At 33.1% G+C, this 12,716-nt stretch overlaps 3 protein-coding genes across 9 annotated transcripts; all 3 read left to right on the top strand.

Annotated features, from left to right (window-relative positions):
• Window positions 1–221: 221 nt before the first annotated feature.
• Window positions 222–4,107, top strand: LOC108723592 (sentrin-specific protease 1). Of its 4 annotated transcripts, none has more exons than XM_018449453.1 (3): window positions 454–525; window positions 1,085–1,193; window positions 2,156–4,106. In XM_018449453.1, exon 3 carries the CDS (start codon window positions 2,224–2,226, stop codon window positions 3,931–3,933), a length of 1,710 nt encoding a protein of 569 aa, XP_018304955.1. In that variant the 5' UTR covers window positions 454–525; window positions 1,085–1,193; window positions 2,156–2,223; the 3' UTR covers window positions 3,934–4,106. The 4 variants fall into 4 exon arrangements, with proteins under 4 accessions (XP_018304952.1, XP_018304955.1, XP_018304954.1 ...); XM_018449454.1 differs by having other exon boundaries at window positions 501–571; XM_018449450.1 differs by lacking the exon at window positions 1,085–1,193 and having other exon boundaries at window positions 222–525; window positions 2,251–4,107.
• Window positions 4,108–6,583: 2,476 nt separating this feature from the next.
• TBCB (tubulin-binding cofactor B) lies at window positions 6,584–8,052 on the top strand. The gene is made up of 6 exons (XM_018449417.1): window positions 6,584–6,949; window positions 7,017–7,160; window positions 7,290–7,377; window positions 7,449–7,640; window positions 7,718–7,790; window positions 7,868–8,052. The coding sequence occupies exons 1-6, from the start codon at window positions 6,830–6,832 to the stop codon at window positions 7,983–7,985; spliced, it is 735 nt and encodes a 244-aa protein (XP_018304919.1). The 5' UTR covers window positions 6,584–6,829; the 3' UTR covers window positions 7,986–8,052.
• Window positions 8,053–9,426: 1,374 nt separating this feature from the next.
• On the top strand, window positions 9,427–12,485 carry IntS11 (integrator complex subunit 11). Of its 4 annotated transcripts, none has more exons than XM_018449415.1 (5): window positions 9,427–9,532; window positions 10,185–10,435; window positions 10,537–10,959; window positions 11,041–11,865; window positions 11,974–12,485. In XM_018449415.1, the coding sequence occupies exons 2-5, from the start codon at window positions 10,187–10,189 to the stop codon at window positions 12,262–12,264; spliced, it is 1,788 nt and encodes a 595-aa protein (XP_018304917.1). In that variant the 5' UTR covers window positions 9,427–9,532; window positions 10,185–10,186; the 3' UTR covers window positions 12,265–12,485. The 4 variants fall into 4 exon arrangements, with proteins under 4 accessions (XP_018304917.1, XP_018304915.1, XP_018304918.1 ...); XM_018449413.1 differs by having other exon boundaries at window positions 9,427–9,587; XM_018449416.1 differs by lacking the exon at window positions 9,427–9,532 and adding an exon at window positions 9,635–9,654.
• The last annotated feature ends 231 nt before the right edge of the window (window positions 12,486–12,716 follow it).

Below are 12,716 nucleotides of genomic sequence, written 5' to 3'. Positions count from 1 at the left end.
TTAAGCGGGGAGCACAGACTTTTGCATAACGCATAACATGTAATGCATAAGAAATTCAATCAATCAGAATTCTTTATTTCATGGAAAGGAAGGAAACGGAGAGCTTTGATTGATACATTTTCTTATGCATTACGTGTTATGCGTTATGAAAGAGTCTGTGCTCCCCGCTTTACTCGGAGTGAATTTTGGAACGCACCCCTGGTTCTAGTCTTCTTGGTGGTAACTATGGCAGCGCCATGGTAATTTGCTTATTTCACGCATGCGCACTCCATTTTGGCCAACACTGACATCAAAGATGTCGCCAGAGAGTTGCGCTACTGTATATACTGTGTATGGTCAAAAGTATGGTGCCGAGTGTGATGTATAGAGAATACGTCACCGCTGGGTTATGTTCGCGATATTGCCAAATTAAACGGTCCATGGATGACAAATCTTGCGTTTGAAAGGCAGGCTAAAAAAATTTGTCCGGGTTTAGAGTTAGTGCCTGCTGTGGCATATACGGTGAATTCAACGCAATTCTCGAGAGTAAGCATCAACCGGAACGGGTGTGTGTAACATGCCGCGCAATAAGGTTAATTTTACGTCATGTCAATGCGTATACGTTTGCATAATCGAAAACTTATAATGAATTCGGCTGTTGCGTTATTCCTCGCACTGTTGTTTTCTAGATTTTTATACATGAAGAAACACCTAAATGTAAATATGTGTAACAAAAGCCCCTTGATCGATGAAATGTCCAACGTATATTTCGTTAAAATGCAGACATTCACGTCGGATGCTTTTTTCGATCAAGATATATATTTTCCCTATGTTTTTATAATTAGTCTTGTATTTAAAGTTATGTAACTAAATTTTTTTGTAGTGTATTTCTGTAGTATTTTTTTCTATAATATTTGTTATCCTTCCTCTTTTTTTCTCCAATGCAAAATTATGTATTTTTCATTCATCATTTTACTTCAATTATAAGTAATTTTTATTGTACATCGGTGCAAAATAGTGCAAGCAAATTATTTCAATTGGTAATACTTAATTTTGTATAATACAAATTATAATTTCATAATAACCATGGTCCTTCTCTTTTCAGGTTGGATTCTTATTATCAACTCTTAGACTCAGTGTCTTTAATAGAAATTGAACAAGATATAAATTAGCATTTGCCTATTTCATCTAATTTCCTTATATAAGGACCCAATGTAAGTAATCTTTTGAAAATTATGAGTGTAAAAGTATATGGAGAAATATCTCATATTTATTGCCAAACAGTTATGATTTTTAGCTTCAAATAAATTTAAATTTGTATGTCCCAATAAATATTCAATTTTATAAGACTTTGAATTGGATGAGCACATAATATGTAATAATAACAGTAATAATAATAATTGCTATTTGTTATTAGTGTTAAATATGGGAAACAGCCCTTGTTATCTGTCGTTTACATATACATTTAGAAAATTTATGTTAATTTAATACAAGATGAATCTGTTAGAAAGTAACAAAAATATATGACAACAAAAAATGACATTACATAATAACATTGACATAATTTCTAAACAAATTATGGAATTATATTTTTTCAATAAAATTAACATTTATAACATGTTAAATTAACATGTATGTTATTCATTTATCTTAGAATTTAAATTTGTAAATATGTTTTAAATTATTCTTATTTATTTGTTCATTTATAAATTATTTTGACAATAAGAAATATTGAATATTAATTAACACAAAATATTTAAATAATATAATCACATTATGTTTAAATTAACAATTGTATATGTTAAAAATTCAAAATTTTAAGGAGGGAGTGAACCGGTTTTAGCACAAATACAAAAATTTTTTTATTATTTGGCTCCATATAACCAGTATAACCAGTAGCATTTCATGTTGACTTTGATCTCTGAAGTTCCATATGACCATCCGCTATTATAGATACTTGTAAAGTTGTCTGTATGTTCCCGTCGTGTTGTATCTCATTGTCTCCAATTAGAAACAAAAGTTGCTTAGCTAGATCTGTGTGATTAAGGATTTTTCGTGAAAAACATCCTTGCTGATTGTATCTTACTGATTGTACTATGACTTTACTATATAGTTTTTGTGGTATTTGCTCAATGAATACATTATATGTAAGAATTTCTTATTTTTTATTTTTTAGATTGAGCTATATTAGTAACATATGTTGAATGGACAATAATAAGACCAGGATATATACATGTGTTAATCATGTCCATAATATTTGATTTTTTAAAGAAGATCTTTGGATGGGTGGATGAAGGTTCTAAGAAACGGAAAGCTTCTGAGGACTGTGACTTTGAAGAAGAATATATAACACCCAAAAAATTTAAATCCAATTGTAATATAGCTCGTACAATGGAACAGTATTTTACCATTGATGATAGTGATGACGATGATATCATATACATAGGTGAGCAGAAATGCTCATCGACAAAACCGTGTGCACAGATGAACGGTACTCATAAGAAGCAACCGCAATCTTTCGAATATTACAAAACTCCCACTTGTAAGTCTACTTGCTTTATGCTGCATCACAATAAACCGACCACGGAGCACTTTTTTCATCACAAACATAGGATGCCGGATACCTATCACAAGTCTCCCACATTATCCAAAACTAATCAATTAAAAGAGAAATATCAGTATGAAGAAATGCTTCAAAATCTGTTTCCAAATAGGATACAGGTATTTACGGATAAACCTGTGCGCAAACCCATAGAAGTTATTGACTTAGAAAAGCAACCGGAAATCATGACATCTAACAAGATGCAATCATCTGTCACTAACTTGTCTAAGATACCAACGTCATACCATAATAGAGTTTGCATGTCAAACTACTCTAGGACAGATAAAGAAAAAGTTCCTACTTTAAATTACAGCAAGAAAGGTATCAAGACATATCAGCAATTCAACAAAGTAATTACAATTGATAGACCCAGTACCAGTGGATTAGTGAAAACTACACCAAGGTTACCTGTCAAAGCTGTTGCGACTAACTCATTGCGTGACGAGCTAGCTGCGAAACCCATCATGAGACAAGACTTCATCCCTCAAGTTACTAAGAGATACAACGAACGAATTGAACAACGCCACAGAGAGGCTGAAGAACTAAAGAAGATGACATGCGTCTTGTCCAAGCACAATAGATATGCACGAGAAGCAGCTCTGGAAGAACAATTGGCACGTTCTATGAAATTATACCTGGCTGTCCTAGATGATAGGGAGGAGCAAGAAGAACCAGCGTTGCCGACGTTGACCAATGAGATGTTGAAAGAAGTGAGAAGCGCTATCATACCATGTCCCCCAGGCGAGGTTCTTGTGGAAGGCTTTGGTCTAAGGATCACGCGAAAGGATCTTTGCACACTAGCCGACTTAAATTGGCTAAACGATGAAGTAATAAACTTCTACATGAATCTATTGATTGCCAGAGGCACGTCTTCCGACAAGTATCCAAAGGTACACGCAATGAACACGTTTTTTTATCCAAAACTTCTATCGGGTGGTCACTCATCTCTGAAGCGATGGACTAGAAAAGTAGATATATTCGCGCAGGATCTTGTAGTAGTGCCTATACATCTGGACATTCACTGGTGTATGTCGATAATAGATTTCAGGAATAAATCGATTGTTTATTATGACAGTATGGGCGGCAGTAACCCAAAATGTCTAGCGGCATTAAAACAATATTTACAGGACGAGAGTCTAGACAAAAAGAAACAATCTTATGATATAAGTGACTGGAAATTGCAATCAGCCAAGAACATTCCACAACAGATGAACGGCAGTGATTGTGGCGTATTTTCTTGTATGTTTGCTGAATATGCCTGCGCAAATAAGAAGATAACGTTTACGCAGGATGATATGCCGTACTTTAGGAACAAAATGGTCTATGAGATATTGAAGGGTAAACTTTTGTAAGAAAAAGCATCAATTACTGCTTCGATAAATTGAAAAATAGCCAATGTTAGAGAGAAGCTCCAAACTAATGATGAAGCTATATTGTAATAAAACTCGAGCAGTTTAATGCTTTGGAGAATTGCTTGGAAAATAACACAAATATCATCTATTATTATTCTTGAAAAAAAAAAAAAAAGAATAAAAAAAGGGAAAAACTTTCCTAATGTCCTTTCTGCAATCAATTTCTTAAAAGCATATTTCTGTTTTAAGACTCAACGTGAGAGGAGAAAGAGATATGCGTTTATCTTGTATAATAATTATAATTCTGTTGCTTTGGATGAAGTGGAAACAAATTAATATAGATATACATATGCTATACATAGATATGAAAATGTTTTTCTGCTGTACAAGTAAGACGGTAATATATAGTTTCATCGTTTTCAACAAATTGTGGATAAAAGGATTGCAATATTTTTGTTTTTCGACGAGTTTTAGATTACGTAAAAGTATAAGATTATAAAAATGTGAGAAATCTCACGATTTCTGTAAAAGACGGAATTAAAAAAAAAAGAGACAATTCTTTTGTCCACAACTACATTATTTTCAGTTTGACTATCTTGTATATTTTTTATTTGGAATTAATTTATGTATAAAACTAAAATTGAAGTAATTACTGCTGATACTTTGTTTACGATTATGCACATTAATACAACAAAAGCGTATCGATTTAATCAGTTTAAATACAACTTTCAAATAAATAACTTCAATGAATATTTGACAGACATTACATTATTTTCGATCCCTTAAATTATTATCCATACAGCTAATTATTGTAGTCTCAAATATAAGATATTTATTTAATCTAATTTTTTAATCGAGAGAAATATTTTATAAATATCTTTCTATTCTCTCTCTTTTTCTGTCCTCTTTTTTTCTGTCTAAGCAAAGAAATTAATACAATTCTTTTATTTCAATGACATACCCGCGGACGCGCACACATGTATACATTCTTAAAGAAAAGTGTATGTAAAATAATTGATAATAAATATTCATTGTATTGTTATTTGATTGAGTTCTAACGCGAATTACAATATTGAAATACATAATTTGAAATATAATTTATCCTGCTGTTTTATAGTTTTTTTTTATTTCTCTCTTTCTAGACTTTTTTAATAAAACATACATAACAATATTAAAGAAAAATTATGAAGAAGCATATTTTTATGCATATAAAAATCAATGTTATATAACATCCATTTTTTAATTTTATCTAAAAATTATTTTTTATAACGTATGTTATATTCATTGTTCACTTTGACGTGCTTTGTCTTTAAAAGTCAACACAATGTCATTGAAAAAAAGAAGAAAAAGATAAGAATAAAAAAACAGCTGAAAAAAAGAGACGGAGATCATGTAGTAAAAGAAAAATTACGTAAAAAAATGTAAGTACATAAAATTATATATGCATATTATCTTTATATCTACAATTTGTGGACGTAGCATGTTCCACATAAATATTTGATTTAGCACGGACTCGCACCATATCGAATTTCGACACTACGATTTTATCAGTAATGGCCGCAGCACAGACTCTTGTATAATGCATAATGCATAGTGCATAAAGGAATCGACCAATTGAAATTCTTCTTTTCCATGGAATGGGAGGAAAGGAAAGATTCTGATTAGTTGATTCGCTTATGTACTATGCGTTATGCATAGTGCGTAAGGGAATCGACCAATTGAAATTCTTCTTTTCCATGGAATGGGAGGAAAGGAAAGATTCTGATTAGTTGATTCGCTTATGCACTATGCGTTATGCATTATGCAAGAGTCTGTGCTGCGGCCTTAAGTCCGGATCTACGGGCGGTATTCATTGGCTGCGTTCAGCAGACTCAACAGTTTTGCAACCGTTTTATGAATAGCTGCGTTCAGCAGACTCAACAGTTTTGCAACCGTTTTATGATTGTCTGCTGAGATAGGACCATTCTTCTAGATCTAAAAGTATGATCCAATTAGCGCAAAGGAAACTTCCAACAGTTGCGAAACAAACGTTCTGCTGAACGCAGCCATAGTCAGATCTTATATTCAAAACCGTCTTAAGTACAGTCTTAAGATGTCATAAACCAATGAGAGGGTCGCATTAGCGTCTTAAGACATTGGCTGCGTTCAGCAGAACGTTTGTTTTGCAACTGTTGGAAGTTTCCTTCGCGCTAATTGGATCATACTTTTAGATCTAGAAGAATGGTCCTATCTCAGCAGACAATCATAAAACGGTTGCAAATCTGTTGAGTCTGCTGAACGCAGCTATTCATAAAACGGTTGCAAATCTGTTGAGTCTGCTGAACGCAGCCATTATTTAAGACGATCTTGAAATAAGAACCGACTGTGAATACCGGCCTACAATAGATGTTTTAAGCCTTAAGTCGTAAGAAACTGACCAATTACAGTCGAATTCGAGAAGAATAATTGACTATGATTCGTCCATTTCTTATGGCTTAAGGCTTAAAACTATTGTAGATCCGAGGTAATGTCGATAATGTTACCACCATGCATAAACAGGTCTATGTAGTTCACTCACATCCACTCACTTCACAAAGGCTGGAATGGTCGCACTCAGGTTTCTCTCTGCTTTCAATTAAGTCATGACATTTCGCTGAAGCTTCGAAAGAATCGAAAGTTCTGTCAAAGGTGTTGCTTATGTTTACATATTCTGCAATTAATTAACGCGAGTACACAAAACACTAGGCGTTAATTTATTTTATATAATTATACATAAATAGAGTTGCATAAATTAATAGATTTATTATAATTGTATTCGGAAATATCCGGAAATATGGCATAAGAGATTCGCGAACGTTTGAAATCATTTAACCCTATATTCTATAGTAGTCGAATATCGTGTGTCAAATTAAATAAAATGAGTTCGTGCAGCGTAATTACGTCTGATTTTGTGAATTTATCAATCACAAACTCTGGTCAGGAATCATGTTGTGTGGAACGTCGATTTCAAAAGGGTATAACTGTCAATGAATTTAAAGTAAGTAAAGCACCGCTTTCTTTCTAAACTTTTCTGCTGCATAGAAATTTACAAGACAAAATCATAGGGCAAATTGGAGCTTCTTACTGGTGGTAACCCAGTTACAATGACCGTTGAAGTTTACAACAAGAATGACAAGCTCGTTTGTAAATTGGAGGAAGAACAGCGCTTTTTGGGGTCATATCCAATAGACGATGGAATGAGGATACATGTAAATATACAGATGTTACAACATGATACAGAAACCATAATATGAAAACTTTATGTCTTACTGAGACTACTTCAAATATTTATAAGCACAAAATTGTGAGATTGCAAATGAAATATAAGGAAATTGCAGGTTATTGATAATTTCTCATGTACTACAGAAGATTTAAATCATGTGAAAAAGTTTGAGATATCTGAGGAAGAGTATGCCAAAAAGACAGGTGAGACTTTCATATTTATCTTACATCAAATTAAATGATTAATGAAATGTATTTTATTTATGCTTGAACAGACACTGTTAAGGCGTTCTTAGAAAGGAATAAATTGGGAAAGTATAATGAGGAAGATATGAAAAGAAAAGCAGAAGAGAAGAAACTGGAGGAAGAAGCAGAAGAACGCTTGGCTAGTTTGTGCAAAGTTGGAGACCGTTGCGAAGTATCTGTTCCAAATCAGCCAAAACGAAGAGCTTCTATCTTATATGTTGGTCAGAATCTCTTAATATATTCGCAATCATATTTTTACTAAAAGTATTTTTATTATTTTAATATATAAATGTTATAGGTAAAACTGAATTTAAGGAAGGCTGGTGGATCGGTGTTAAATATGATGAACCTCTTGGCAAAAATGATGGGAGGTAAATATATTTAATCCCATTTAATTATGATACTTGAATATTTTCTTCCCTTCTTACACTTAATGTGTTGTTGATAGTGTCGGTGGAAAAAAATATTTTGAATGTGCCCCAAAATATGGAGGATTTGTGAAGCCAGCGCACATAAACGTTGGAGATTTTCCAGAGGAGGATTTCAACCTAGACGAAGAACTGTAAAGCACCATAATTGTTTTACTTTATTTTATCTTTTCTCTATTATTTTTTTTTCTATTAGTAATTTGAACATTCAAAATAGTGCTTTATATATAATAATTTTTTAATTAAATGTAGCTCACAAAAATTAAAATTTTGTATTCTTTTATGACGTTTTATTGTCTGATCGCCAATGAGATGTGTTTCCTTAATTTGAAAACATAAATAATATAGAATAATGCGAAGTTTGAAAAATAATAATTGCCGAATAATATCGATATATAGGCTGTAGATACGCACTATGACGCACATCTATTATTTGACAATTATGCTGCGTTCAGGAATTATGTCCAGAATTCTAAGCTATAGGTTACGTTACATATACTATAGCAAAAATGCTCCCCAGAGTTATCTAGGCATAATTCCTGAACGCAGCCTAATTGTCAAATAATAGATGTGCGTTATAGTGTGTATCTATGGTTTTGTGTTCTTATCTTTATACACTTTTATGATTTTATCGGCCTTGTAATCGCACTAATCACACGAATACCACTTATCAAATATAATGTTGAACAGTCTGATATTGCTTAAACAAATCGAAGCATTTGGAAATTATATAGCTTTTCAATCCTAAGGATGCACAGTACTATTATCTAGCTGTGTAAAGCCTTGTGTCCACGATGATAGAACTCAATCCGAGTTCTCGGATCGTAAAATGTGTAGCCAATCAGCTTACAGTTTTTACGGAAAACCGGCAAGTTGATTGACTACATTTTTCGATCTCGGACCAAGTTCTTTACAAAAAAAGATTAAAATCACTGTTATATAGTATTTATAGTTAAGTGTAATTATAATACATAAGTGTATTTATAGTTAGGTAATTAATCATAGTATTACGACTACAAATTTGAATTGCTTTTTTTGTACATTTCCTGGAATAATATGATGAAACATACAAAATATATTTATATACAAATTTATATTATGTATAATGCATTATGTAATTAAAAAAAATTGAAGATAACTTTGAATTATTATGTTATCATTCTTGTATATAGGATACTGCTTGTAAAATATTTGTTTACGTGAATATTTATAAAATGATTAGATCGAAATAATTAAAACGACAACGGCGTATAGTGAAAGTTCATACTGCGCGCGGTTGTGTTCGACAACAGAAGAATTATTATGGCTGCGGTCCACTTGACGCTACAAACGCTTCGAAGCGTTTGAGCGACCAATCAGAACAAAGAATTTTACGAATTAACTAATCAAAGAATACTTCGGCTGTGTTCCAAATTTACTGCCAGCACAGAAAATCCTATAGTTTACGTTACGTGCATTATAGATTTTCAGTACTGGCAGTCAATTTTGGAACACAGTCTTTGAAGCATTTGTAGCGTCAAGTGGACCGCAGCCTATATGAGTTTTAGAACACACTTGCAGATAACCTTTCAGATTAGGATTTTTATCTAGCAAAATTACTTTTTTTGTCAAGTTGTCCAGATTGCCTTGCAAAGTGCAAACAAATTTCGTCTTCTGTATTTTCAATTCGATGTAACGTGTAATAGGTATATGCGCCAGAGTGTAAAGAGGAGAAAGATCTTGATAACTTTTGAAGAAAATGTAATCAACTTTTGATACATGTTTACGTTAATCTGCTCATTAATTCTCAACTGTGATCTGTGTGCATGTAATAATCGTTTTATTCATTGTGCACTTACGAACCGGTGCATTAGTAACGCTTGGTTCCTAAGCCTAACCTAATCCTAATAACCTTTATTTATATTACAACAAGATTATGATTCAGAAAGCAAATTGTTGTGATCTAAATTAGCCAACTAACTTGATATATCTTTAAATGAGCGATATAACGATATCAACATATTTGAGCTGATACTGTCAGTCTCTTTTTAAGAGAGAATGCTCTTTTAAAAATAAAAGATATATTTGTTAATTTACAGTAAAAAATATTGAGACACGTACATATATTTGTTTCATAAGCATCCATTTTCTATTTTATGCTTGACAAATATCTTATAGTATGTATATATAAACTCAGATAGCAAGCTGACTTTATTTGTTATTTTGACGTAAAAGTGACATTAAAGATGTCATTTGGACATCAAAATGACGACAAATGACATTAGCTTGTCACCTTGGAGGTAATATGATTATTTCATTAAAGTTTTAAATGGTACTATGTTTTGTTAATCTTTTCAGAAATGCCGGATATAAAAGTTACACCACTCGGTGCTGGGCAGGATGTCGGGCGCAGTTGTATCCTTGTCTCCATGGGCGGCAAAAATATCATGCTGGACTGTGGAATGCACATGGGATTCAATGATGAGAGACGCTTCCCAGACTTTTCCTACATTGTTCCAGAGGGACCTACGACCAATTATATTGACTGTGTCATTATCTCTCATTTTCATTTAGATCATTGTGGTGCTCTTCCATATTTCACAGAAATGGTAACATAACATCAAGAATTGTAATAATTATTGTTATTTTTATCTTTGTTGTATCTTTTTCAATTTTCTTGCACGTCTTCATTTCTAATTTAAAAAAATAGGTAGGTTACACTGGACCAATTTATATGACACATCCAACTAAGGCTATTGCGCCAATTTTGCTAGAAGACATGAGAAAAGTTGCAGTCGAGCGTAAAGGCGAAAGTAACTTTTTCACATCGCAAATGATAAAGGATTGCATGAAGAAAGTTATCGCTGTTACGCTTCATCAATCCGTCATGGTAGATCCAGAATTGGAGATAAAAGCATACTATGCCGGACATGTTCTTGGTGCAGCTATGTTTTGGGTTCGTGTGGGATCGCAATCTATCGTATACACAGGAGACTATAATATGACGCCCGATCGGCACTTAGGTGCTGCATGGATAGACAAATGCAGGCCGGACTTGTTAATTTCAGAATCAACATATGCAACCACGATTAGAGATTCGAAGAGATGCAGAGAAAGAGATTTCCTCAAGAAAGTATGTTTTCGGCTCATTATTATTGGTAATAATTTAATTTATGTTGAACGATTTTTTTTAAAAGATAAGAGCGTGTTTCAGGTACACGAATGCATTGACAGAGGTGGAAAGGTACTGATTCCCGTATTCGCTCTCGGTCGCGCTCAAGAACTGTGTATACTTTTGGAAACATATTGGGAAAGAATGAATCTGAAAGTACCAGTTTATTTCGCACTTGGTTTAACCGAAAAGGCCAATAATTATTATAAAATGTTTATCACCTGGACTAATCAGAAAATTAAAAAAACGTTTGTACAACGGAATATGTTTGACTTTAAGCACATAAAACCGTTTGATAAAGCATATATCGATAATCCAGGTGCAATGGTGGTGTTTGCTACGCCAGGAATGTTACACGCCGGTCTCTCCCTCCAGATCTTTAAGAAATGGGCACCTAACGAGTCCAACATGGTTATCATGCCAGGTTTTTGCGTGCAAGGTACCGTGGGGCACAAAGTCTTAAATGGTACGCGGAGAATAGAGTTCGAGAATCGGCAGATCGTAGAGGTAAAGATGGCCGTGGAGTACATGTCCTTTTCTGCTCATGCTGATGCAAAAGGAATAATGCAGTTGATACAGTATTGTGAACCGAAGAATGTTATGCTGGTGCACGGAGAATTCGCTAAGATGGAATACTTGAAGGAAAAAATTAAACAAGAATTCGGTGTTAATTGCTATAATCCTGCAAATGGCGAAACTTGTATTATCACGACCACATCCAAAGTTCCCGTAGATGCTTCTCTAGCATTGCTGAAAGCTGAAGCAAAGAGATACTCGGCCTTGCCGCCTGATCCGAAAAGACGGAGATTGCTTCACAGTGTCCTAATGCTGAGAGAAGACGGTGTCTGTCTTGTAGATGCGGATGAGGTAATATCTTCCGCATAATAATTGTTTAATTTGTCATTGTTATTCTTTTTATCGGAAATAACAATTGTTATTTTACATGCATTGATTATTGCTTTTTTATTTGATTAGGTTGCAAAAGCTGCAGGTATCACAAAACATGTTGTCAGATTCACATCTACTGTGCAAGTAAGGGATCCCGGCCCAGCGCAAGCTACTACTTTAAAACTATTGCAGCCATTGAAAGAAAGATTATCTGGATGGACGGTCCAATTAACAGACGGTTCTATATCAGTCGAGTCCGTTTTAGTAAAGGTGGAAGGAGATGAAGATGATCAAAAGAGTGTTTACGTTTCATGGACTAATCAGGATGAAGATTTAGGTAGTTATATTCTTGGATTTCTGCAAACAATGCTGAATTAAAGAAATGGACAAAATTACTGTTAAACAAGAAAATTTCGACCTGTGATATTGAAATGTGGTTTACATTATCACTATTAAATGAACGATTGTAAATCTATTTTGCAACTTTATACTAATCGAGGTAAAAATATATTTTCCAATAACACACTATGTTAAACATTAGATGACGGTTATACAATATTTTTTTTATGTTTTGGACGTTTGTATTTACCTGAATAGAATAAGAGACAAATATATAGAATTACAAAACTAAATATGAAAAATATTGTACTATCAAGCATTCTTTTAGAATACCTTTAGAATACAATAGTTACCTATAAGATATCCATTCTAAAAAGGAAATAAGTGTGTATATTGCTCGGAAATATGCTGTATATAAATATGTAGTATAATTTTAGTATAAAATAATTTTATATCATAATATAATGAATCTGCTATATAAATATCTGTAA

The sequence above is a fragment of the Mycetomoellerius zeteki genome, unplaced genomic scaffold (assembly GCF_001594055.1).
Source record: "Mycetomoellerius zeteki isolate Tzet28-1 unplaced genomic scaffold, Tzet1.0 scaffold245, whole genome shotgun sequence".
In the NCBI taxonomy this organism is placed as follows: domain Eukaryota; kingdom Metazoa; phylum Arthropoda; class Insecta; order Hymenoptera; family Formicidae; genus Mycetomoellerius; species Mycetomoellerius zeteki.
This window is presented reverse-complemented; position numbering and strand designations above follow the sequence as displayed.